The 27,391-nt window shown below is 37.8% G+C and overlaps 1 protein-coding gene across 8 annotated transcripts in view; it reads left to right on the top strand.

Annotated features, from left to right (window-relative positions):
* The window catches only part of DENND1A (DENN domain containing 1A), a 174,690-nt gene that overhangs the window by 61,104 nt on the left and 86,195 nt on the right, over nt 1–27,391 (top strand). For all 8 annotated transcript variants that reach the window (XM_031556243.1, XM_031556244.1, XM_019621530.2 and 5 more), the window contains exons 6-10: nt 8,864–8,933; nt 10,014–10,094; nt 12,206–12,259; nt 18,643–18,753; nt 23,606–23,706. In XM_031556243.1, the coding sequence (XP_031412103.1) occupies nt 8,864–8,933; nt 10,014–10,094; nt 12,206–12,259; nt 18,643–18,753; nt 23,606–23,706 (417 nt within the window). The remainder of the gene's footprint in view (nt 1–8,863; nt 8,934–10,013; nt 10,095–12,205; nt 12,260–18,642; nt 18,754–23,605; nt 23,707–27,391) is intronic.

Here is a 27,391-nt window from a genome sequence, read left to right as displayed (position 1 = left end):
AAAAAAAAAAAATCCACATAATAATGTAGTATGACTGAGTTCTTGACAGTACACTGTTTGTTCCCTTTTTAATAGCAATGTCCGCATGCTAACTCCAAAAACTATATTGAGATGTGCAGGAACAAGGGGAAGGTATGATTTTGTTGCCCTAGATTGAGTTCACCACAGATTCGAATTATTCTGTATATTTCCTGAAGCTATACAAATTAATGTGGTTCTCTTATCTGGGAGATGCTCCTCTGCAACAAGTCCTTTGTTCTTGTTTCATCTCAGTCTGCTGCCTGCTGCTTTTAATCATAGCAGTAGTAAAATTAAGGATCTGAATTCATGGATGTTGCACTCGGGGAAGCGCAGTCAGAGGCCCCAGCATGTTGGCTGAGGAGCACTGCTATAACAGAGCTAAGCATTCCTGTTTTGTATGGCGAAGGAAAAAGCGAAATGAGTGGTGGGAGGAGTGTGTGCAGAGGGAGAGACGAATCCTCAAAATGGTTTTAGGAAAGAGCTAGAAGTAAGGATGGACAAGTAAAAGATGCTTAATTGATACATTGGTTGAAGAAAGACCACTTAAAATTTTATCTGTCATTTTAAATTATTTCCCGCGTGGTATCATTCTTTGTTCCATCCTTAGCTTAGGGTAAATGTTGCCAAAAGAAATAGATCTTTAAAAATGAACACACTCCAAAACAAATGAACAACCCTCCTTTCTCCTTTTCCCTCTACATCACCAACCCAAGGCAACTGTTCTTTAGTGTATTCCAAGAATAATGAAGGTGTGTTAAAGGAAGTTGTTTGGAAGATTTTACCAAAGCTTTAATCTTGATGGCAAGTAACACACCTGTAAAATATCAGTGGTAGGGATCACAACGAAAAATGTCAGGTGCTAATAATACTAATGTATTGCTACCAGTGGAATGAGAGAAAGCTAAGAGTACTGCATTTTAGTCCAGCTAGTTCACTGCTCTTACCTACTGACCAGAAACGAATTTTACTTAATTAGGGCTTCATGTCACTCCTCCTTTACTTGCTGAACAACTGTTACAGAAGTAATTAAATCACATCACTTTTTATTACCTTTGGCCCTGGTGACTGGTTTGGAAACTTACATTTTAGTGCTTATACAAAAAGAATTAGCGCATCACCCTTGGGAAAACCTAGGTCCCTGGCATCAAAAAGTAGGAAGTAGTTAAGTACAGGATGGATAGGTTTTCCACAAGTGGAGCACTTCTTTGTTGCTGTCAGAAAGTTTAGAGAACGCATCTTAGGAGTGAGACCATCCTGCACATGGCAACTTCCTCCTTCAAAAATCAAGGTCTGGCAGGAACCCTCAGGTTATGTGATAGTCACTGGAGAAGCAGGGGCTGTTCTGAGAGGGGAGACTGCCGCAAAAGCTGCATGAGTTAATGATTTTTGCTTGTTTTTTCAAGAGAAACCATGATTCAGCCACATTGAAATAATAGGAGAAAAGACACTGTGGAATCAATGTTATCTGGATTGTGCATGTATCTGAAACCTTAAGTTACAACCACAGATGTTTAACAACATCCTTGATGAAGGGACAGGTCTTCCTTCACACCTACACAGTTCTTGTGCTATTTACCTGACTGTAATTCACCTCAGCATGTTTTAAAATTCATTTATGTTGGTGCCACAGCCTAAGTGTTCAGAGAATAAAGTGATAGCGAGTGATCTCCTACTTAATGATTTGTTTAAACTGATTGCAGGATGTTTTGTAAATAAAAATTGGGCACTCCAGCCAGCTAAAGGACCAGAATCTTTTCTGCTAACTTGTGTCACATTTATGGGATGCCTGGTGGTCAGGATCATCCATGGTATTTCTGCAAGTGGAGAGTCAAGCACTATTGCATTTGATGTATTTATTTGTCCAATAGCTAAATGAGTCTAAATACTCATTGGGAACCCTGAAACAGATTTGGCACTGTGGTCATAGATAACATACAATCACATCAGGCTCTGACTCGGTTTTTGCAAACTGATGCATTTGTAACAGGAGGTGCTTGCTGTAAGGAAGCAGCGTGCTGCAGCACTTCTGATTTGTAATAAAAAGTTCGTAATTCTACTGAAATTTTAGATCAAATTCAGTTCTAAAGTACATAGGCCAATAAGTATGTATGATTGACATCTTTAATGAAAAGGAGCTGTTTTCTGGTCAAGGAAGAAGGGTTAATTTGTGCCGGGATAAAAAGGGTGTTTAGGATCTGCTGTTTCAACCTGCGATAGACTTAACACTACTCTTTGATCCCCAAATGAAATGTGATGGATTTCAACTGATGCCAGATGTCTCAAACCTAGTGGGATCTCTGACTGTCTGCCACATCTAGAGTTCTCTCTTCCAGCACTTTCATGTGTACTTTTGCACGTGGTTTCAGAAGAGGTTCCTTGACAAGTTAAGCCTTTGGAATCCTTTTTCTGTATTGTCACTTCAGTGATGATCTTTAGGCTCTCATACTTTCTAGCACATCCTGCCTTTTTTAAAATCAAGCCCCGTGTGCCAAACCATTCTTTTTTTTTTCTTCTTTTTTTTTGGTCTGAGCAGTGTAGTGCAAGTGCTGTCTGTAACTTTTCTCAGTTTAAGGCTATTCTCTGCCTTCTCCTTGTTAACAGCAGCCAAAGAAAACATTGTTCAATGCATTCCTGTTGGCACTGAGTGGAATGTAATTGTTGGTGACTTTTTAATTCCAAGACTATCTAGTTGCACTTGATAAATCTCACACATTATCTGTCAAACACTTCACCATATCCATCTTCTCACTACGTTTGCTTTTGGGAATGTTGTTTCCCTGTGGTTTTTCATAAGAGTATAAAGTCTTAATCGTTGGTATTTGCCTTGTATGTGCAAACAAAATTAGAACTTTGCTATTGAGCTTGCGTGGTTGAGAAGTTGCATTCTCAGAATTAAGCTGAAAAAACAACAGAACACCACTACCAAACCCACAAAGATTTGCTCCGCCTTCTAAACAGGGACAAGAGATCTTTTGTTGTGTTAGGGAGTTTGAGGCTTGCTATTTCATTTTACCTCCACTAAAAAACTTCTTTTATTTATCTTTGAGTGAGTGCCCTTGATGCTAAATCTGAGAGTGGAGCTTTACCTGGTCAGACATGCTTAGATTAGCTGGGTACAGTAAAAACTGCAGCTTTCCACTCCATAAAAGCTGTGAGAGACCTGTGGAGTAGTGCTACTCTGTTGTAAAGCTGATCAAATGGCACAATTCTTTTCTTCTGTCTTGAGCCTGTGCCCCAGGCTTTAGAGATGTATGCACTCTCCAAAATCCACTTACAGTTTTACATTTCATTTCAGCAGACCCTAGGTTCTGTCTTTTAAAGGAAATCCTTTCTCTTTTCTCCATGTGGACTGACTGGAGAAATCTCACTTGGCAAGGTTTCCCAATGCTGTGAATAACTTGCATGTTAGAAGTTAAAATCTTTGATTATTTTATTCTAAAGGGAGTGACTCACCAGAGTGAAAACAAAGTTCCTGACAGCAGAACAGAGCTCAAAGATCATTCCGAAATAAATTGAACAGAAATTATCCTGTCATAAAATTCAATAAATTTTCTTAAATTTTGCATTGGTTGGTAAATCACATAAGAAAGGAATCCAAGGGCACTACGGGTACCTTTCCAAAAGCATTCACTTTGCTTTTTACTGCTGTCAGCACACCAGTAAAATAGAATGTCAAAAATCAGATTGAGGAGTTTGGAATGATAATCAGCAAATACTCATAAATCGTTTTAAAAAGTACCCCTTGCCATTGGAATTACCAGTGCTTGCACTGGAACATGGCATGTTTTACTGCTGAGGTTCTCAACGTTCTCGAATTCCGTAATGCTCCACAGGAGTCATTTCTGCATTCAGTTTTCACAGTGCCCTTGCACGTGTTGGTTGAATTGCTTCCTCCTTTGCTGTTGTCTTACAGTTAACACCAGAAAAGATTTGTCTTTTTAAGCTGACTTCACTTTCTGGCAGTAATTCCTGGTTCCAAAGCGTTGGCCACTTTGTCAGCCTCTCTTTGCACCTGACCTTGGATGTGAGCGGTGTTCATGAGGTAGCTGTGCTGATTTGGGTGGTACACACCGTCGTCTCTGATTCTCCTTCGTTGTAATGAGCACTCAAAAAATATCTGAAGAAGCAATAATGGTGAAATTTTCACGTTTCAAAGAAAGCATATTTACTATCAAAACTTCTATTCATTAGTAATGCTTTGTAACTGGATAAGAAACAGCTGGTTTTGTTGTTGTTGCAGTTTTTTTCCCTGGGGAAATGATGTTTTATTTGATAAAGAAATCAACTGCTTACATGTGTAGACAACTTTCTTGGATATTTTTCCTTTGCTATTGCTAGAGATTCTGTGTTTTCTTATTTATTTGTTGGCCGGTTCTGTCAAGTTAGATTAGCTACATCTTTACATGTGAGCAGGTGTCATAATGCAGCTATCTTCTTGGTTTTCTGTGCCTTCACTGGGAAGCAGTTGTTGGATGCTGATAGCACTGGAGCATTTGCACAGCTTGAAGCCCCACAGCTTATTGCCAGGGAGCCCGGCGTGTTAGCAAAGAGCCAAAGCTCTGATGTTATGAAGGATATTTCTTCAGTCTCTTAAATATTTTCAGAGGAGAAAGTTTACTTTCATTTAATATCCTAAACTGGGAAACCACATAGCAGACAGAGGACAAGAGCAGTACAGTGAAGCCTGCAATGTTTTCTCGTGTACCTTTTGCCATAAGTTGAGCAACACATGTGGTTGTACATACTGAAATTCTGTTTTCACGATGTTAAACAGACCAGAAGAGGGTTTGGGAAATAATTTATTAAAATCAGGCAACTCTTTGTAATGTGCTCTCGAAGCCTTTCCTACTTGTTCATATCAAATATATGGATACGAAGTGTTAGTTTCTATTAACGTTCTGTTGTGTGATTCAACTGGAAGTAGTTTCTTTATAGTTACATTACAAGCACTGTTAGTAATTTTTGTTTGTTTTGTAAGCTTTGGTACTAAGTGTATAACAAAAGAAGGAAGAATGTCCTCAGCTCTAGCAGGTTCTGCTCAGGCTCCCCAACTTCTTGCTGTGCCAGGACTCGATCTGGCTATGTGTGCTTGCACGCTGTTCACATGTGCGTGCACAAACCAGGGCAGCTCCTCCGTTTCAGGGAGGAGGGCTCTGCATTCTGCTCCTCTGGCCGCTGCTCTTTCTGGTGGTCAGAAATGTGACCTCACATGTGCTGCTTTCGTAGCTTTTTCCTTTCAAACGCTAAAACACACGAGTGGATTGATATGTTGAAAAATTGAAAGCTCAGTTGACTGCAGTACAGCATTTTCATCTGTGCGGCAGCTCGCACTGGGTGCTGACATCTTCTGTTCCACGTAAGTCGGGGGTGCAGGCTGGGCAGCTGCACACAGCTCCGAGCTCTGCCTCCCGGTGCCACCGGGTCTGCGGGGCGTGAGGGGCTCTGCTGCTTCCTGCAGCCCTGAGAGCCCCTTCCCAGCAGCAGCAGCCAGCCACACAGCTGCTGCGGTTTGTTACTGCACTCATTTGTTTCTTTTTGTACACGAGAAATAAAGATCTTTCCTGTTGTCTCAAGCGGTTGTTGGTTTTGCAACAGTATTCTTTAAAATCTGCTTTTTGAAAACATTTGTGTTTACAAGCTGGAGTGCAGCACTGTTGTCTTAACGTTTCGACTGTCCCTAATTGCTATGACACATGTAACTAATGATGTTTTGTGCTTTCAAGGAGCGCACTAAAAAGGTGATGACATACGAGTTTCTGAATAAGGTACTGTGCGACTTGTGCCGTGGAGTTTGTGCAGACCTTATGTAGCATAATAAGCAGCTTTCCTGTGCCCATGTTTGTTTCCCGTCAGACTGGCCTGTCTCCAGCAGCGAGCTGCATCGCAGGAGGAGAGCAAAGCAGAGAGCCGACCTCGCTGCCTGCCTGGGTCAGGCTGGAATTGGCTGTCGTGATTTGTGGCAAGTGTGTTGCGCGCACACACACACACACACACACACACACACACACACGAGTTTGTGAGGAAACTGAAAACATGAAACTTAAAAAAGTAAATTTTAGATTGCCCTTTTTTTGTTTGCTCTGCAGCCACATTCTGCTTCTTGGAGTATTTGAACTTCAAATTCTGTGAATAATCTCCCATCCACAACCTTTTTTGTGTTCCTTGAACAGCTGCGTGTCTGTGTGTGTGTCTGTGTGTCTGTGTACACACACATGTGCGCGTGCTCGCATGCTGTGGTGCTCTGGGCAATTTCACTGCAGAGCTCTTCCCTTCCTTTGTTTAACCTCTGACCCGTGAAAACAAGAGTTAATCAAAACTTCTAAGGTAGCTAAGAGGAAGGGGAAGTGTTTGGTTACAAATTAAATATGAGCAAGTCATAAGCCATAAATCTTCAGCAGTGCTACCAGTTGCGCTGCTTCAGCTGCGTGCGGCACAGAAGGACTCTGACTGAATTCTGCCCTTCTCTATGGCGGGGGCTGCTCAGAGGCACAGCCCACACCTTTCTTCTTTGAGACAAATATCTTGAAGGAGCTTCAGATAACCGTTTCTTGGTCTGTGATAGCGATTCAGTAATCTAAATAAATACCTGCAGGACTCTACAGGACCTTGAAAGTTTAAAATGGATTGAATTGAATTTTAAAGCTGGTCGTGCACCTCTTTGGCTCTTTAAAAGCAGAAGGAGCTCCCGCAGATTCCTGAAGTGTAACTTCTTGTGGTGGTAATAAATTTGCCATACAATTCATCTGTAATAGATAGGGTAAATACACGGGTATTATAGTAGAGTAAGATGGCAGAGCTAAAAGTGATGGATTATGTGATTTATTCATTATGTCAGACTTGGCTGAAGTCGCTTTATGGAAGCTCTGCAGAGATTCATAAATGATTTCTTTTTGCGTTGTGTGTCACATGAACCCAGACTGGATATTTAATAAATACACAGATCTTTAATAAATACATAGATTTTTTTTCAAAACTACTTAGCACTGGTTGTAATTCTATTTATTAAGACATTATTAAACTTTTTAGCTGAATCAGCAGCTTTTGGGAGTTTCCAGAGTATTGTGTTTTTGTTGTTGTTGTCTTGCACCTCTCGAGCACAAGCACAAATCCCTCTGTGTATCGTGTTGTGTGGAGGTCTGCTTCAGACAATGACTTATTTCCTGAGCAATTAAGCAGAACTTAAAAGTGCCTTCCTGAAGTAAGTTGTGGTTTTCATTCTGCTGGCGAGCTTTTTGTCTTCCTGGTGTTCTGTTTTTTTCATCTTCTGACTATCTTTGGTTGATAGCTTGCAAGGATTTGTTTCCTGGGTTCTTAATCTCTACTTAGCAGATAGGTTTTGAGAGGATTTCTTGTTACTCTTGTAATGGCTTTTAACTCCACTGAAGTTTATTTAACTAAACAGAAAAAAAGAAACCTATCTTCTGCCTAATCCTTCTTGAATGTTTACAATATATGCCAAACTTAAATGCTGTTTAAAGTGGTAATTGTCTGTCTTTCTGCTCTATTCTAATGCATTGTTTGTAAAGATACTTAAAGCATATTAATTTAAATGATAATACTGTCATATAGCATGAAAAGTTAAGTTTCTTATCAGCGTATTTTGATAAGCTACTTACATGTTACAGTAGCATTTTCAGGCTTCAAACAAACGATAATGATGGAGTGCCGTCCACTTTATCTGTCTCATATATAGCTTCTCACTTCATTTATTACTAAAAGCTGTACAGTTAGGAACCACAGGGCACTCCATTCTTTATAGATGTCAGGATGCAGCCATATTTTATAAAGACTTTAAATCTTGTCTAACTCTATCAAAATAGAATCCATTTGCTTCAGAAAGCATCTGTGATTAAAAAAAGAGTCAGTCTGTGCGTCATGTCAACTTTCCTTCCCATTTGCTGCAGCTGAGGGGAAATTCCATGCTGGGATTTAAAAGCGAGCTGAAGTAAAGAGCTGTGCCATGAAGATGTGGTCCAAAATCAGGCCAGAGCAAAATGGAGAAAAATAACATCTTAGTTGTCTTATTTTATTGAGTGGGGATGTAAAGGAAATGAAAAAGATGGGATTTTCTGAGCGTTGTGTCTTTGTTTAATTTGATGCTTTTGTAAGTTGTTAGCAGACTTACTCCTGTTTGACCTAACTTAGCTGAGCTAAATGCAATGATACAGGATGCAGAATAAGATTTAGTAGTTATGATGGTTTATTAAAAAAATCAGGATACTGCTTTTGTAACGTAAATAAACAAAGAAGCCTGTTGTATCTGTTTTCAAAACGAAAACAGCTGTTTATATTCAGTTTCCTGATGTTCAGCAGCTATACTGAAGACTAGTAACTAGCTGCACTTTTTGGGTAATGATTATGATTTAAAATATTCTACCATACATGAGCGCAGATAAATCTGTGTGTGGTTTTCTGATGGATCTGTGTAACAATCTGAATGTTTGTTTCATATGGGGTGAGAAAAAATTCCTGCAAACTTCTGGCATTGACTGGCCTGCTCTCAAAGCTTATTTACAACCAGTACTCTGTTTTTAGCAAGGTGCCCATGAGTGGTTGGAAACTCTGGGAAGGAGTTATTATTGAAGCTCAGTTGCCAATGGAAGGGGATGCTTCAGCCTTCCAGCAGTGCTGTCCTTCACATGAAGTCCTTCAGTGAAGGTCCAATGTGACTTTCCTAACAGATGTGTGTAAAGTGTGTCCAGTGAAGACTGTTGTTGAGGATGCAAGTAAATATAGCCAGTGATCTTGGATTTACTAACTGAAGTTTAACAAGTTAAATGTATGCTTTTTCTTCTTTTTTTTTGTTTTGTTTTGTTTTGTTTTTGTGTGTGTTTTTTTTTAGTTACCTACCATGGTTTGAAGTCTTTTATAAGCTGCTCAATGTCTTGGCAGATTATTCAGCAAAAGGACAGGTATTATTCTAAAGTACTAACCCTTCTCTTCCCTGCCCCAATATCAAACGTGGGAGAGAGACTGAAAAGCAAGCTGTTTTAAGAGATATCAGACGTGGCCATGTGAATTTATGAACCTCTATTGTGCAGTTATAGCAAAGTACTTATTCAGCTAGGCTGAAAGTTTGTCAATCACCTATGAAAAATAAATCAACTTTCAGACTATTTTTGACAAAAGAATACATTTAAGAACGTGACTGTGGATCCAACTCAAGTTAATGGTTTCCCTGCAGTCACTTAAACTCCTTGATGCCCTGAGCTGTATTCACCAAATCCATGCAGTTCCCAGATTGTGGTGCTTCATGCACCTTGGGCAGATCAATGTCTTATCAAACCTTACTTGTCATGTAAAGTGAAGAACTGAGCTTACTGATGCAAAATGCTGACCCACGTAGTTTAATCTGGCCTAGCTCTTTTGCTAAAAAAGAAAATCAGTTTTGAAATTATGTAAGAATGTAAACTAAGCTATTAAAATTTGATTCTAGTTTTATGAAAGATAGTTCATGATACAGAGAAATCATGATTGCAATGTCTAGCTTAGTTTCATCTATTTAAAATGTTGCAAGTATAATCTTAGGTTGCTGCTTTGATTATTTTGCAGTAATTAGTTGGCATTTGTCAGAAACACTGATGTTTGAGGTACAGTCATGTAGGATTGTATCTTCATCTACGGGGGCTAAATACTTTTTGTTTTAGCCTAAGCTAACGAGTTGTTGTAAAGGACTTGCAGTGCAAACTGGCTTGTTCCAAGCTGAATAACTATGTACTGATATATTGGTGACTTAGTAGGTTGCAGAAATATGTGAAAATATGTATGTGGGGATAAAATAATGTTAAAAAAATTGTAAAATCAGCTATCAGAGGAAACTACATCTATTACTGTGCGTAGTCTGATGTATCAAGCCATTCTAACACCTGCCTGTTCTCTCGCCCCCCCATCACAGACATTATCCTTCTGTTTTCCAGTTAGTTTGTTGTAGTAATGCATACTTCGTTTTCCTTTGTTTTCTTGTTTTGTTCTTCTTTTTTTTCTTATTTCAGGATAATCAAAGGAGTGAGCTTCTGGAAACATTTCATAAACTTAGCATCCCTGAGCCAAAAACCCCTGTTCAGCTTGGATTGGTAAGTGAAGAGTAAAATAAGATGTAAAGTGAGGTGTTTAATTTTCATTGCTTGCCATAACAGAGAAATGTCCAAAGCAGTTCTCCTTTTTGGAACTTGGCATGTAGATATTGTTTTCCTATGAGGACTCAGAGCTGTGAAATTCCCCTTTTCACATCTGAGGCCCTCTGTTTCCCTTTCCTTAACCTCAGATGTCTTTGAAATGCTGTTCTTTGATTGGAGGAGGATTGTGTGTACTCCCCATGGAAATGTCTCACCATATCATTTGCGACCTGCTAGAGGTCACAGAGCAGCAGCATGACATTTATTGTCCACACTTCTGCAGAGCTCTTAGACCATGCGAGTGTGCAAGGGACAAGACTGGAAAGCAGTCATGTACTGTTGTAACAGTGTTCTGATTGCTAGCTGTTAATTGAGTTTTCTAACTCCTCCTTCTCCAGGAAAAACACAAATAAGGTTTTATTTCATATCAATGTTTTGTAAGAAACCTTATCAAAGACCAGTGAAAGAAGAGATGTGGGATTTTATTGAAGGGATTGTGTTTTGAAACTAGTCTTTTGGGTTGTCTGTATTCAAATTAATTTTTGTAGAACTACCTTGTGTACCAGGTTGTAGTGGAAAAATACTAAAGATGCATGTTGGTGCTGTTGCTGATTAGTCATTTGGAGTTCACATGGAAACTAGTGATGTGTGCAGCCAGTTTTCTTCTCCCACTCTCTTTGCCTTTAGTCCTTCTTCTAAAGTATTTTTTGGCAACCACCAGCTTGCTCTCATCACTTCACTCTGTGATGTCTGTCGACAGGTAACAGTAGTTGGCCTTGCTCAGGTCACCAGCTGGCAGTAGAAATGCTCCAGTCCTTTTGAGGCTGGCTGTTTTATGAATGGCACTTCTCTTTGACCAAAGGAAGAGCTGTCTTGAAAGTCAGTGATCATTTGGGATATTCAGGGGTTTTTTTTCATACCAGTGGTTTCAAGGAATGCTGCTGTTCTCCCCTTGCCTCAGACATTTCATGGGCAGTGAAGCAAGAAAATGTATCAAGAAGCAGATGAAGGACTGTTTGCTAGGGTATCTTTATGCATTTTATTTTGGCTGTTGGAAGGCTGGTTTGGGATTGGAGTGAGGCTCCTGTATGTGATACAGTTGGGTATTCTACTGCTGTGCTTCTTCATTACATCTTTCTAGCCAAGCAAAACAGTGGTAAAGCAAAAGTTGTGTTTATAGAAATTCATTGTGTTCGGTGTAGCTGGTACACCTGCTTGCTATTTCGGCCTATGGACTGTTGATGAAGCACTGAAACATATGGGATGTATACAAGAAAACTGTGCCAGTGGTGGAACTGTGCCAAGGATATAAAACCCTATAAAGCTTCAGCAAATAATAAAAAGTCCTAAGATTGTAAACATCGTGAATATAATGTAAATTGTATTAACATCAATTTACAAGAGAAGTTGGTTGCACACTCTTTTCCTTTCTCAGTGCTGTAACCAAGAATCATGCAAGTTGTGTGTTATCAGAATGGGAACTGGAATGAAGCTGTTTTCTTGGAATGCAGTCAATTAAAAAAAAATTAACAATATAATGGTCTGTGAAATTGGGAAATCAGTTGTCTTTCAAATTCTTTAAGGAAGATAAAAGTGGCTAAGAACTTCAGTCATAATTTGACAGATTGCTGTAAAAACGGAGGATGTATTTCTTGGAAATTTCCATAACTTTACTGTTGTCTTTCATGAAACTCACTAAAAAGTTAGAAAAGCACCTCCTTGCCTTTGTTTCCTGGTTCACTGTGCAGCTTGCAGTGGGCTATGGAAAGCTAGTTTGAGTTACAGACTGCCTTGGATATTTCTTGGCATATGTCATACATTGTGCAGGTCTGTCTGTGTCAGCATCTCTGCAGAACAAAGGAATGCCATCTTCCTACCTGATTACATCCCGTGTTGCATTTGGGATCTGAGATTTCAGCTTTTGAAATCTAGAACAAACAAGTCATCTTGGTAGTTGGTAACTAAGGTTTTGTCCTTATTACTTGGTTGAGCGACTGCTAATATGAAGCAACAAGTTTAGAATGCTTTTGACAATATCAAAATAATCACTATTTGCTCTTCTTTTATAGCACTCTTACTTTACTGTGCCTGACATCAGAGAGCTTCCTAGTATACCTGAAAATGTGAGTATAATAGAGGACCATGCACTTTAATTTGCTGCTGATACTAAGAAGAAAGGGTAAATAGCTAGCATTACCTCTAATGCCTACTAATACATTGCATTCAGCAAAACACTGCTGGTTGTTTAAATAAAATTTAGGTGTTTAATTTATATGAAGTGGTGAGAGAGAGAGAGAAAACGGTGTTTCTGAGTTCAAAGGTACAGGAGTAAAAGGCCTATTGAAGTACATCTACATCATACCAGAGTGAAGTTTTTAGTGTTTGCTATTCTAATTAAGCAGAGGTATCAAATGACCGAGTGCGTAGCAAATTTACAGAATAATTATCTTAAGCTGTAAGTAGAGATCGTTACTTGAAAAATACAAAGCCATGTATTATTATCACTCTATTATTACAAGCTGTTAACACTCAATAATTTCTTTGTCCTAATGAGTGAGAAAATGTAAAATCTATAGTTTTAGCCTACTCAAAATCAGCAAAGAACAGGGATTTGGTAACTGTCTGCATGTGAAGGCGTGGTGGACTTTCAAAAAATTCCGGGGACCAATGATGTTAATTTGCATGAATGATAGGACTTTACAACAAGACTATGAAGGATTCTTGGAAGTAGTCCCAAGGCAGTTTTGGTTACCACTTAGAGGAGTGCTACAAATATTCTTCTTTATGTAAAAATGCAAAATTTGAGGAGAAAGGATTTTAATCTCTCTCAGGAAGTTGATTTCACCTTTATAGCTAACTTGTACTTTTAAAGAAACTTCTTACAACTAAGGAACCAATTTTTTCTTTTGCATCCAGATTCAAGTTTCTTCTCTCTGTGATGTTTCCATAGTTGTGTTGGCTTTCTTGATGTATCGGAAGCTGAAATTAAAAGCTAAATTTGGAAAGTAATTATTATTATATAGTTTGTTTGTTTTTTCTCTGTTAGAGAAAGAGCATGCTAGTTTCAAATAAATTTTAATTAAAGAAAAAAGTTTTGGAACAATATGTTTCTGGCTTTGTTTTTAAATTTATTCAAGTGTCCCAGGGGTGTAATCTAGGCAGTGCAAGAGTTCAATGTTTCAAACATTTATATTGCTAGTATATAGTGAGAATCAAATACCATTTTGGTATTAACTTGGCTTGTCCTTTAAGATGTCGTGGGTATATTCAGACATTATATACCCTTACTTAAATTATTTGTATTAATTCAGAGGAACATCTAGGTTTGAAGACTCTTGTGTTGCTTTGAAGCTGCATTTCTGACTGTTGTTGTGCAGAGTTGTCATTCTGTATCATGTCTAGGCTATAACACTGAAGGGTTTGTCATCTATATTTGTGACTGCAAATTGAAATTTATTGAAGTACTGATGGATAAACTGATGTGGACAGGGAAAAAAAAGGAGATCTGTCATTCATTCAGTGAGACCTTTCAGAAAGAATGACATAGGACTGGGAAAATACGATCTGTTTCTTAGGTAGTTTGCTGAAAATATGTACCTGGATTATTTAGGGCCACTTCTTCTGAGACTTTTTAAACCTGACAAAATTGTCTTGTATGCTTTTCAACATTACTTAAATTTGTTACCAGATGATAGGCCTGTGGGAAGACAGTGCTAGCATTTGCTTCTCTTAGATATTCTTTAATATGCACCTGCTACATCTCTTAGCCAATTTTCTGTGTCTGACATCTCAGTTTTCTTACTTGAGTATTTTGAAGTCTGCCTTAGCGTCATAAACTTAAATTTATGGCATGAAAGGAAAGAAGGGGGGGAAAAATAGAAAGAGTGAAGGAAATTATTAGGACATTCTTTCTCATTTGTGGATGATTTGGATAGCAGATTACACTTGGAGCTTTTTATGTCTGTTTAAAAATGTTGTTGGTAACTTTTCTGTCATAGGCTTTCCATACAGACATATATCCTCTAGTCAATTCAGTAGATATGCTTTTTGCCCTAAAGTGCTTTATTTTTGCAGAAATGTGATACTTTAGCAGTTATTCAAGAATCTGTTCCTGAATCTAAAATGGCTGTCAGTCTAGTGTATTTCCTGCCTTAATCCAGACATGATTATTTGTTTATAGGATTGATATTTCATGGTAATCTCTTTTATGCTGATCATCTCAAACTTTAATAATTTTTATTTGGTAAGCCTCAAATCTCCTGGAGAGTGTGAAATGAAGTTCATTTCCATTTTACAGGCTGGTAAATTAAAAGACAGAAAAAATGAGCAGTAAGAAACTAGTGACAGGATTAAATGTAGGTCTTCTGGCTTGGACCTGCTTTAACTGATGTAGAGCAGCTTCACACATGCACGACAGCTATACTTTGTGAAGCCTTTACTAAGTGTTTATGCTCTGTTCGTTATGTCTGCTGGTCGTGTTCACTTTATATTCAAAGGCATGAGTCAGCTTCCCAAAACATTTGAGCAGGAGATGTGATGAATGCTCATGAATCAAAGGCAGTTATAAAAGCAGAGGCCTTGGGCCAGAAGGAGTTGGAAACCCTTTGAAAGCTGAATGTTCAGCCTTCATGGAAAGGAGTGCTGTGTGATGCTAAAAAGCATCCTCTTTGAATCATTGAGTGGTGCTGATGTGCCTCTGAGGAAATGTGGCTGTTTTGCTGTAGGTATCCTGGGCACTGATGTCATTGTGAAGGATGGGCTCTGCACAGTGTCTGGGGTGAACCAGGGCACCTCTGGGAACAGAGGTGGAAGAACATTTTGTTCATTAACACGTGGTATGCATGCATGCACACCCGAGTTAAAAAAGATAGGGCTCATTTTATGAAAGAAAAATGTTAAAATTCAGATCCACCGGTCTAACTCTCATTGCAGTTGACCATTTTGTATTTCTTTTGTGTGTTTTTCCTTTTTCTATTAAGTATCATGTAATTCATAATGAGAATTTTATCTATCAGTACGGCTTTCATGTAGAATTGCAGCATATTTCAGCAGACGTACAAGGACATTAAGTGAGCTTGGATCTCCATTCATCAATTGGACTGCTTTATTCAAAATCCTACTTATTGATAATTACATTTTAAAACTCCTAATAGCAAAATTTTTAGTAGAACCAAACTTTGAAGTCATATGTAATGGTTAATGGAGTAGTGGAGTTTGGACAAACAGTCCAAACAGGACTGTTTGGAATGTTAACATACTTGTTGCAGTTATCTGACTGCATCACACCAGTGTGTGATGAACCTCAAAGCAGTTAGCATGGACACTTTGGTGTAAACATTAACTCTTTTAATTTTTTTACAGTTTGTAAATACACTGTAACTTCAAAGAGAAATGGAATTAATTGCAGGAAATACAGTGCAAGTCTTTCAATTTCCTAGTAATAACTGTTTTATTTGGGAAATTCTTATTGCTACATCTCTTATCTCAGTGCCTGGTTTTTAACTTGTCATACTGTACATCTTTCACTGTCTGTTTTTCTTATTATTCCCCTTCACTTTTTATTTCTCTACTTAGACTGTTTTCTGGAGTGCATTGTCTTTGTTATTCTGGTCTCTGGAGTAGCTGCATGGCATTACTGAATTATTTTAACTGCATAACAAATGACCTAACTCATGTTAGACTTTGAATTTGTGATATTACAAAGAAAATAAACGTATTTAGAAGATGAGGGATTCCCAGTAGGAGGATGGAGAAGGAAACTTGTTTTCTTCTACTGAAATAAAAAACATTTACAGAAATTCTGTAAATGCCTTTCAGCAGCAGCATAAAATGCTGAAGTATAATGCATGTTTTTAATTTGCTTGAGCTTCACTCTTTCTTTGCAGAGGAGGGAGCCCTTTTTTTTTACCTTTAGTGAAAAGTTCTTCATTAGATGACAGAGAAAGAAAGGACTGTTCTGGACCTTGAGAGTCAATGTGCACGTCCATTTACAGGTACTAAATAGCAAATGATCAAAGAGATGATTGTTCTTCAAATGAACTTTCGAAGAAACATAAGGGAATGTTGTAGCCATTTCTACTGAATTTTGAGGAGTGGTGATACCAGATCCTATATTCTGTTGTGAAAATCCCACTCTTTTTTCTTCTTAGCAAGGTTTAAATCCTAGCAAACAAAGTACGCAACAGTTCTACTGCAGATTGGAACGCTTTCATTTGTATTTATTTAACTCATTCATGGTTTTGTCACTTACGAGACATGTCTTTCAAAATACATGTGTAAGTCCCAATTTCATCTTCAAAGATGACAGCTTTCTTATAAATACAACTTAGAGCTAACACGTGAATCTCCCTAGTATCAATACATTACCATGCAGCCCACATGCTTTGCAGGTGCTGTTGGCAAATTTCTGAGCACAGGGAAGACTAAAGCCTTGTAAATCTTCCCATCTGAAAGCACGTTTCTGTGTCAAAGCCACTATTGCACTACAGTAAACTTGAAAGAATAATTACGAACCCATTCTCTGTGTCTGTTTTCCCTCTCACTCGTCGATACTTCTGCCTTACAAACATATACGTGCATGTTCATATCTACCTACGTCTGCAGGCTGAATGTAGGCATTAAGTTTTCCTTTTGCCATACCCTTCATTTGGGTGGCTGCTAAAGAAGTTCAGTGAGTTGCTGGAGAACTCTTTTAATTCGCACCATTTGCAGTAATTGTGTCGTCATGCGTTGTGTTTTGGTGTCGTGGAAAGATGGGTGAGAGGCGGAAGAAGAAATGTAGAGAAGACAGCTTATGTTTAGACAAAAATATCATGCTAATCAGCACAGATGGGATGAGAAATACAGAAAAAGTACATGATAGTTTAATAGGTTTTTGGCAAAATGTGTTGGCTGGTTGTTTTTTTTCGGTTGTTTTTTCTCCTTTTGACTGTACCTATCTGCTGCAATAGCTCTTCTATAACAAGACCTGAATGACTGCTTTATGTTAACATGTTTGAGGCTAACTCTAATGAGCTTAGTTTTTACCAGTGTAGATGTGGGTACAAAAATCTTCCAAATACAAGGCTTAATTTTTCTTCGGCTCTTTGTGTTTGGATGGCAAGCTGTGGAACATATTTCTGCACAGTATGAAACATCTTGGCAGACTTCTCAGGCCAAGTATTGGTGGGTTTAGAGTTATCTTTGGATCTGTCAAAAGTGCTAATGGGCTTTGTTGAGCTTCTTTAAGTTTCTAAATCATATTTGCTTTTTGCTTTTCTGTGCTTTTTTATTTAAGGATGATTAAGATTGCACTTGAATTCATGACTAATCCAATTTTGCTCTCACATGTGCTTTTTGTACAAGTCTGCCTTTATTGTGTAGCAACCCTTTCGTACCCAGAAGAAGCAATTTGGGAACAAATTACCTAGATCAGCATTCCTGCATGTATTAACATTTCCACTACTGCTGCTTTTTTAATTTCTCTGATTTAAGAAAATACCTTTTCTAAACAAAAGTACTTTTTTTTTTTTTTTAGCTGGCCTCACACTATGCAACAAAAGCTTTTATTCTGGAAAACAGCATACATTTTGATGATGTTATCTACCTGATAGCTTTCTAATCTTGTTGGTTAAAAATCTTAGGATCGCATTTGTAAGTTTTAATTCTACTGCTTATTAGGATAATCTTAATTCCTTAGTAAATAATACATCTTTCATGCCACTGCAGCGTGTGCACCGAGCTGTTGCACTGGTAATGATGTATGGGTGCATTTCCTGGCTGATGGAAAGTGTGTGGATGAAACCTGCTTTCTTTTGTTGGTTTTTTTTCTTGTTTTGTTTTTTTGAACCACTGTTGCTCAGATGGTGATGTGTACATCTTCAGTAGCATTACCTGCCTGTGGCTTGGTCTTCCTACCTTTGCTTTAGAGGCAGTTTGCAAATGAACTATGTTTTTTTTATTTTTGTGCTGCAGTTATTTTTCTACTGTATAAATATATCAATCAGTCAGGTAAATTTGTCTTTTCAACTGTAGAGAGTACAAAGAGATCAGATGACCTGTGTAACTGCTCTTACCTTGTGCTAAATGCCCATGTGAATTTCCAGTGATAAGAATTACTTTGGTATAGGCTGGAGTTACCTTTATTTTCCTTAAAAAAAACTTGAATTTGCCTCAGTAAAAGTGGCATATTAGAACATGATTTTTGTGCTTCATCAGGCAGCATTGACATTTTTTGTAGAAGTGATAGAACACGTTTTCTTTCTCCAAGAATTATCTTGTATTTTAGAACTGTGTATGAAGCATCCTCAATTTCATTAATCCGTGACCTATCTCCCCAAAAGTCAGGGGAAAGATACTGCTAATTAAAAGCTGGTCTGACACAAGGTGACCTACTATGTGTAGCCGTGTACTCTATGTAGCATAACAAGAGGATGGAGTCTGTTGTGGGTTTTGTTGTTGTTGTTTTTAAATGGAAGACTTTGTTTTGTAATATCATGAATCAAAATTATTTTATCTCTTTTTGTAGAGAAATCTGACAGAGTATTTTGTAGCAGTTGATGTCAACAACATGCTGCATCTCTATGCCAGTATGCTGTATGAACGCCGCATCCTCATTTGTTGTAGTAAGCTCAGCACTGTAAGTAAACTGCAGAATAACTGCTTTATTCACATTACTCTTTTTTTTTAATGACAGTCATACAAAGGCAATAAGCTGAAATATCTAGAATGTGAAGAACAATGTTTGAAAGTCCCTACTGAAAACATAATTTTGCAAGTTGTTCTTCCTGTACAAGGGAATATCCAGAAACTTAGGAAAAGTTCTCTTCTTGTTGAAAGACGTAGTAAGCAGAGATGAAGCCCTGCTTTTATATTTAAGTATAACTACCATCATTAATTTCTGTATAATTATGTTAATTGGCATGGAGTTTTTCTGGAGTTCTAGAAAAAGAAGTGTACATTGATGTGCCACTAACCATTCAGATCACTCGAATTTATTTACTGAAGAAATATCTGTATATATTTTTTAATTCACAGAAGCATTAAGTACATGAATGTACTTGGCCTGCAAAAAGGGGCTGGAGATGCGATGGGGTCTCTGTCCTTGGAGATATTTTTAAACTGAACGGTGCCCTGAGCAAACAGCTGCAGTTGATGATATTTTGAACAGTTGAGGTCAGACCTCCAAGGCCCCTTCCAGCCTTAGCCATGCAACCTAAACTCAGTTCTGTGGTTCTAAGGGATGACTTTACCCAACTTCTTTTCCCCTCTAACATTCAAATTAAAAAGTTTTTTGATACACGCTTTGTTGGGCTTTTTGGTGTGTAAGCATACTAATGCTCATGCCATCGTGAAGTCTGCTTTTCATAATTTATTTGGCAGAAAAAGAGACTGATAAATGATACTGTCATATACATTCTCTGGATGCACTCAAAAATTGGACTAAAATGAGACAATCCACTTTTTTTTTTCAATTTTGTTTTAAAAGGTTTAGTCTTAATGCTGTTTAGGCTCCATCGAGGATCTGAGAGATAAAAGGTACTGAACACTCTGGAGTGCTCTCTTCTAAAAATGACTGCACATCAAAACCAAACATGAGCTTGATTTAGTTCAAAGTTTTGTGTTAGGCATTTGAAGGTTTGTCAGTCAATAATATTGTGATTTTTCTTTCTAAAAGAAAATGTTAAGTTTTCATTTTGTTTGCACTGTAAATGGATATTGATTGTTTTCCTTTATGAATGGTATGCATAAGATGGTTTTAATAAATGCTGCTTTCTTGTTCTATGGCCTAAGTACTCAAACGATCCTTTCTCAAATACAATCCTCCATGTCCATTTGATGAGGTATTACCTAGCCTGTTACTGTTTGACAATGACCTACTTTGTGATTGAGGTTAAAACTGCTTCATGGAATTGTAAATACTATGTGAAAGGCTGAAGTGATAGGATGTAAGATACAAGGCAGAAAAAGGAAAGAGTAAATTACAATAGTTATTCTCATGTTCTTTGGTAAGGTAAGTAAATCTAGGAGAGTTAGAGTAATCTCTGGAAACTATTAATAATTATTAAATGTTTACAATCAATCCCACGTGTAACTGATAGAATTGGAGTGTTATGTAGCTCAGTATCATAGTGAACTTGTAAAATCTTGATTTTATATCTGCCGAGCATTCTAGGTCCTCTCTACTGAAGCAAACTAAATAAAATTTAAAGAGATGATTATTTTATAAAACTAAGGAATGATGAAAGTAGGGAATTAACAGAGAAGAGGAAAGAATGGCTATCCAGAGCATTTCAAAATGTGTGGTTGGTTGGTTTAATCTCTCTCTCTTTGTGACAGAGCCTGGGAAGAAGAATTACTTACCTGTCACTTTGCCTTCCTTAATGAGCCATTTCACAAGTAGGGTTGTGTTTTCTTTCCTATCTTCTGCTTTTCCTCTTCCTTTTGCCTCTGTCCAAGATAAAAGCATGTCTCGTTCTTTGGTAGGGAGGGGTATTCATACTGCGCATTCTTATCTTACAACTTTATATATAACTGCTCCAAGATTGGAGTGACAGTGTAAGACAGGTTTGAAGCGTTGGGCCGGAGCCAGTGATTCCTTGCCTGCACGCTCTGCTCTGCATGTTCCAGCAGTAGGAACAAGCTGCATTATTTTATTTCAAACTGTGCTCAGCGGAAGCCAAGACCTTGTAACTGGAAACGTACCAAACTGAGAATTCGCAAAGTAGAGGGAGGGTGGTGTGGTGGTGGAGAGGGGATTGGTTTCTTGGTTGTTGTTTTTTCTTTGGTGCTTTTTTTGTGTGTTTGTGTGTTGTTTGTTTGTTTCCTTTTTTTTAACAATAAAGTAGAGGGATCCTATGTGCACTTAATTCTTTCCACTGCACACTTCAGTGCACACTGCAGCACACTTCATTCTTAAAGCTTAAATATATCAAGTAAAAGAGTGAAAAATAAGCAGTCTTGAGTAGAAAAGTCTTTTATGATAGAATGAATTCATGCTGTAGTAAATCACGTAAAATTCGAAATATCCTTAATACTAGTTAGAGGTAAGTGGGTCTGTATTTATTAACTAGTTTATAAACTGTATGTACTGAAGCCCTGGAAGATTCATTTCTGTTCTCTTCAATTTTTTCTCTTTTGTTTTCTACAAAAGGAAATTCAAGTAATTTTTCAAAACATTAATTACTTTTTCTTAAAAACAACAGCAACAAAGAACACTCCATGATCTAACTACTCATACAAAGCCAAATGTGAATCAGAACACACAAAAACTGTTTGACAGAAGAGCACCTACTGGTGGGAGCATGCAGTTACAAAAATGGAGCAAGCTTTCCTGCAGCCCAGTGTTCTGTCTTCCATCAGACCTTCTCTTGCAGCCCTGCCTCAGGAAGGAACGCTGACTGTGTGTGATGACAACAAGTTGTCTTTCATCATAAAGAGACGGCTTACATGAAACTAGATGAGTCTTACAAAACTTAAATTTGTGAAATTTGATCATATTTCTGTTTGGCTCCATCTTATTGGAGTGAATTTCGTTACTTACAAAGCAATATTAAAGTGGTGTATTATTGCAAAGCAAAAAATACCATTTTGGTCTTTTGTTCTTGAAGGCTTAGAGGCTGCCATTGCACTTCTCCCATGTCACAGAATGTTCTCATACACAGCCTCTTCTTCCCCAGTAGGTTTCTGACATGTCTCAGGGCTCTAAGGTTAAGGAAAACACAACGTGTGATCAATAACATTCACTAAATGGCCTTGTGATACAATGTAGCTGAGCTCACAGTGTTCTTGTTCTGCAGCAGTCTTACAGCTACTCTTCTTCAGGTGTGAATTCTTCCTTCCCAAGAGCTCTGTTGCAGCCCTTACAGCCTGCTGCCAACGTAGGTTTTCACCTCCATACGCAGTCTTTACAACACCCCTATTTTCATTGCTTGATTCTTGTACAACTCAGTCTTCATGTTTCTGCTGTGCTTTTAGCCCCGAGTGATGCAGAAAGATGATCTTACACTCCAGTGTTGGTAATTTTTTAAATATTATGTTTGTAGTGGTGTACTACATGTGTAACATAGTCCATAGTAGGAAGAGAGTAAAATATTCTGGAAAATGGCCTTTTATAATTCAACAACATTTCCTAATTTTTATATGTTTGAAAAAACTCCATTGATTAATTTGCTTTTAAAACCACAAAGGTAAAATTGTAGAATGTGGTTCACTAACTCTGTGTCTTTTGTACATAGCTGTTTTTTTACGTTCTCCAGCAACAGCTGCAGGAAGCTGAGGTAGTGGAACTAATCTTATTTTAAAATGCTGGATTCCTATAGTTTTGACAGTTGGGCATTTCTCAGGCTGCCTTATTATTAAGCTCCTGTTTTCTGTATGGCAATCACTAATCAGGTGAGGTCTCCAGCAAATATGCTATTTTTTTTTTATGAGTCCTTATCTTGGCAGAGTTGAAGGACAGTAGCAGAGCTTACTTGAGGTAGTGTGTTATTTGAATTCATGCCAGATAGCAAGGTGGGAGTACATCTCAAAAATAAGTGACAGGTTCTGCTCAGATGTCTGCAGTGTTGAGCATTATGTCTGTTTAATCTTTTCTTGCTGAGTTTTAAAACCAATGGAAGGGGGATTTGGAAGGGGCCTTCTTGGATTACTGAGTTCAGTCCTCTACAGCATCAACCAGGCTATGTAATAATGCCAAGAAATAATCCATTTAAACCTGATAGAACCAATTCTTATGTAAAAAATTAAATTTTTAAGCAGTTTTGGTTTTAGACATCTTTTTGATTTGGAGAAGAGAAACTGAAAGCATGTAGAATTGAGTCACATAATTTCCTGCAAAGCACTACAGGGGTTCTCCCCAGGACTGGACTAGCACTTTTGTTTGCTATTTTTGAGCTTTTTAATTCAGTACCTGCCAATGTCAAAACCATTCTGAATGAGTTTTTAAAAATCACTGGAACAAACGATTGGTGAAGGGTAATAAGATAAAGATACTTTTTAAGTAATAAAAGTATGGTCATTGAGTTTGATGTGGTCTATTTTAAGAAAACTATGCTACTGACATTGTACCTTCCTGAGCTTAAATATTTTTCAGCTTGTTTTATAATTTCAGTGCATTTTTATTGTATTAATGGATAGTAATTGCCAGGATTAGGGTTTTATTTACCCTTACCTTCTTTTTCTTTCCTTTATTTCTGTATTTGTTTTGCTTTATAAAACACTGGGTGTTCTTTTCAGGTTTTGTTTGTTGAATGAATTGTGTTTTCAGCTATTTAACAAAGTCGGTCAATGTTAACGACCAAAAACTAGTTGTGCTTTATCCACCGGTACCCTTTTTTTAATGGGAACACTGAATATTGTCTGATAAAGCATGTTATAAACCAAATTTGATTCTTTACTTTTTCTCTTACATCATTAGCTTTTTAAGGTTTTTTGTTTGTTTGTTTGTTTTTTGTGTTATTAATGTTCTTCCATTAATCTGTGTTTTTCAGTTAACTGCTTGCATTCATGGATCTGCAGCTATGCTCTACCCAATGTTCTGGCAACACGTTTACATTCCTGTTCTGCCCCCACATCTCTTGGACTACTGTTGGTAAGGCTATATATATATATATGATATATATGTATGTGTGTCTGTGTCTGTGTATATATATAAAATCTAGATTCACAACAGCATTCACATTTCTGTATTGCAAGTCTGAAGTCCTCTTATATGATGATACTGTTAGTCTAAAAATACATATGTATATTAAGGAAGAGGTGAACCTACTAAGTAAAAAAAATACTAATGGCATCAGATAATTGTGTAATGGTATGTTGAAATACACTGATGTGACTGGTTACTGTGAAATGCTGCAACTTAAATATTTTGTACTTGTAATTTGTTTTCAGCATATTTATGTTAAATCATAAAATTTGAATTAAGACTCTGCAAGCAAAAAATACAGTGGAGAAAATACTTTAGTTTTTCTGCTTTCCTGAATTTCTTTTGGGAATGGGGAGAAAGCTGTTCATTTCTCTATAATCATCTTTTCATATTCTCATTGTGTACTTAGAATGTATTTACCTTAGTTACGGAAATGACTGTAATTCCTTTGAAAACTTGTTCTTGGTCATGATGTTTCAGATTTTGGCACATCCCAAAAGCAATACCAAATATTGTCAAAGCTGGCCCTGTTTTGTCCATGAGCTTGGGGCAGCTGCCCTCCTGAGATCCCTTCAAACAAAAATTGTTCTGTGATTCCACACTGTCTGTATGGCTCAAGAAATCTTCTTTGCAGCTGACATGTCCAGATCCATGTGTCATTAGGTATCTCTTGGAATTGGTCAGTTGTTCAGAAGCCTATCTACAGCACCTCTCAAGCAGTCTCTTGGTTTTTAATTTCTTTTCTGGCACAGAGTCAAACAGTTTAGTCTAATCAGCCATAACGTAATATCTCCCATTTGATGCATATGGGACTGGAGGAAGGGAATTCTGAGTAATTAGCAAAGGAGTTTAAAATCCTGCAGCACTGAGTTGCTCGGCTGTTAGTCATCAGTGTGTGACTTGCTGATTTTCTTCCCACTCTGTATGCAGCAGCAAATGAAGTTTGCCCAGGAGGGGTGGCTGCCCGCTTACCTCAGGTGGCCCAGGGAACTTAAAATTTCAAGCCCTGCTAGAGAGTTAAAGGAATAGTTGCTTGGACATGCAGGAATGGAACTAGGAAGTCCAAAGTTTGGCTTGAGTTGAAGTGAGGAATGTATAGGGTACCTAGAGGCTTCTAGAACCAAAAGGAAAACACTAAGGAACATGTGGACCTGCTGCTGTATGGGCACACCATTGGGTGATGGAGAGCATAGAAAAGGCAGAGTAAGCAGGACATTTGCAAATTCATGGGAGAGGAAGGATTTGACCAGAGAGTGCTGCTGATCCTGGAAGTTGTAAGGCTGTGCTTCACCATGCGTGAAACGAATTGGCAGTGAGGGATGTCCTGAGAGAACTGTTACACATCTTTGAAAAAAAGCAAGAAGGAAAACCCAGGGAAGGAATTACAGGCCAGTCAGCTCTGCTTCTATTCCTGAAATAAGTATGGAACAAGTCTTCATGAAAGCACCACCTCTGCCCTCTCTCACCACGTGCCCTGGCAGTTTAAAAAGTCCTCTGAAAAAAAAAAAGAGTTGGAAGTGACTGTGTCATACTATTTCACATTTGCTCTTAGTATGGTGATTTGGAGGAGGGTATTCTGTTGTGGTTTTTTTTGAGTAATCCTGTTCTGTGTGACGCTTTCTCTGCATTTAAGAAAGAGGAAGGAACTAGCAGGGATAACTAGCATTTTTAAGTGCCAGAAGCTGAAACATGTAGGTTTAAAGGAAGCTTGCTCCTCCGTAGAATATTTAAATGTTAAGTATGTGCCTATTGCGAGCATACACAGAATGGAATCTAAAAACTATTATCTCCTGTAGAAATGAACCTTCAATTTACTCACTGCACAGGAAGGGCAGGTTCTAGTCATTTGCACTGCCAGCAGGTGCCCTTTCTCTGCATAATGGGCTTTGCATGTGTAATTAACACATGAAGGCTGCTGCTGCCAGTTTTTTCTTCAGGTACATGCTGCTAGGAGTTTTCGGGATGAGGATGTGGACCACAAGAGGCTTTTTTGCTGGGTTTGAAGATGAGATATTCATTGACTTTCTGACAAAGCCGTGTTAAAAAGGGGCTGAGTCCAGATCCCACAGCTTTGTACAGAGGTGTGCAGAAGCAAACACTTGGGCAGTGTACCCAGAGATAAAGACATGAGGCATTGAGCTCTACTCGAATGAATTCTTTCATGCTGTAACACCCTACCATATAACAAATAAGCCAGCCAGTGTGTGAAAAGTATGATTTTAAAACATATTATTATTATTATTAGGTTGTAATTGCACGCTCACAAATACAACAGATTGCCTTAGCCTGATATGAACTTCATTTGGAGAGGTAACCACATGCACAAATTGTTTGAGTAATTAGGTTTAATAACAATTTGTGTGGCATAATGATATTTCTTAAAATAGAGTTCATTTATTTTGTAACTATGTGAAATTAGAAAGGTAATTTTTGCCTGTCTGTTCTGAGAAATCAGCTTCACTCTGTCTGGCTTAAGGCAATCAGATGCTTATAAGAATCTGTCTCTACAGGAAATGACCTGAAACTATTTAAAAATACAAGAGTTTATTTTAATTTAATTTTAATTACTGTCTTGTTATTTTTTTCACAAATGTGATGTAAGAATTTTAAAGAGCTAAAAGGGAAACTAAGGAAGTTTGAAGTGATGTGAATTTTTCCATTCCTATAAGTGCAGAAAATGATATTCCTTCAGTTCACTGTTTGCTGTCCTTTGGTGCATACTGACTGTGCTGTTGGTGCTTCTGCATCTTCTTCAGAACTTCGTGAAAATTGCTGAAGGGTATAAGATTGCTGTATTACTGGTTATCTTTGAAAGTCTTGAAAAAAGTATACTCCATATATGATTATTTGCTTTTAACCATTTGAGCTCCAGTGTAATCTTTTTGTGGAAAGGAAACTTTAAATGTCCTGACTGATATACTCCATCTCAGATCCATGTTTGTGAAATTTGAAATCTGTTGCATTTCCCTGGGGCAACACACGTGATGACTACTAAATCTTTCCAGAACTACAAAAAAGTAAAGCAGCTCCCCTTCCAGAGACTGGGAAGGTAGAATACTTTAACTCTCCTCATGGCATTTGAAGATTCTTTTATACAAGAAACTTCAGAGTGGGGAGAGTTCCCTTGAGCTGTTGTGAGAAAGATGATGAATTGGATAATTGGGTATTGTTACATGTTAATGATAACTCTGCTGCAAGCATGCTTATAATGAATGTCTCACTGACATGGTTAAAGCTCTTTTTTTTTCCTGTAGCATAATGTCCTTTACCTTTGTTTATACATCACATACTTTCAAACCACTGTGGTTTCTGATTTTTGCAGCTTGACCTTTGCTAATTTTTTTTAGCTTATGATGGAGAAAGAGATCAATTTTCTTCCCACTTCTCTCTCAAAAGGATTTAAAAAAAAATTAATATTTATGTTCAGTTGCACTCCTTATTCATGTACCTAACAGAACTGAAAAGGCCAAAACCCTATCTTCAAAATGTTTGTTCTCACTATGCTTGCTCTTTGTGCTAGGAATGCAGAGCCAGTAACAGTGGCTCATGTTCGTGTTAAAGTGATTTCAGTCATTTGATTCCTTGTGCATTGAGGGCCGGCTCTTTTTTTTTTTTTTTTCTTCCTAATTAG

The sequence above is a fragment of the Meleagris gallopavo genome, chromosome 19 (genome assembly GCF_000146605.3).
Source record: "Meleagris gallopavo isolate NT-WF06-2002-E0010 breed Aviagen turkey brand Nicholas breeding stock chromosome 19, Turkey_5.1, whole genome shotgun sequence".
Classification (NCBI taxonomy): domain Eukaryota; kingdom Metazoa; phylum Chordata; class Aves; order Galliformes; family Phasianidae; genus Meleagris; species Meleagris gallopavo.
This window is presented reverse-complemented; position numbering and strand designations above follow the sequence as displayed.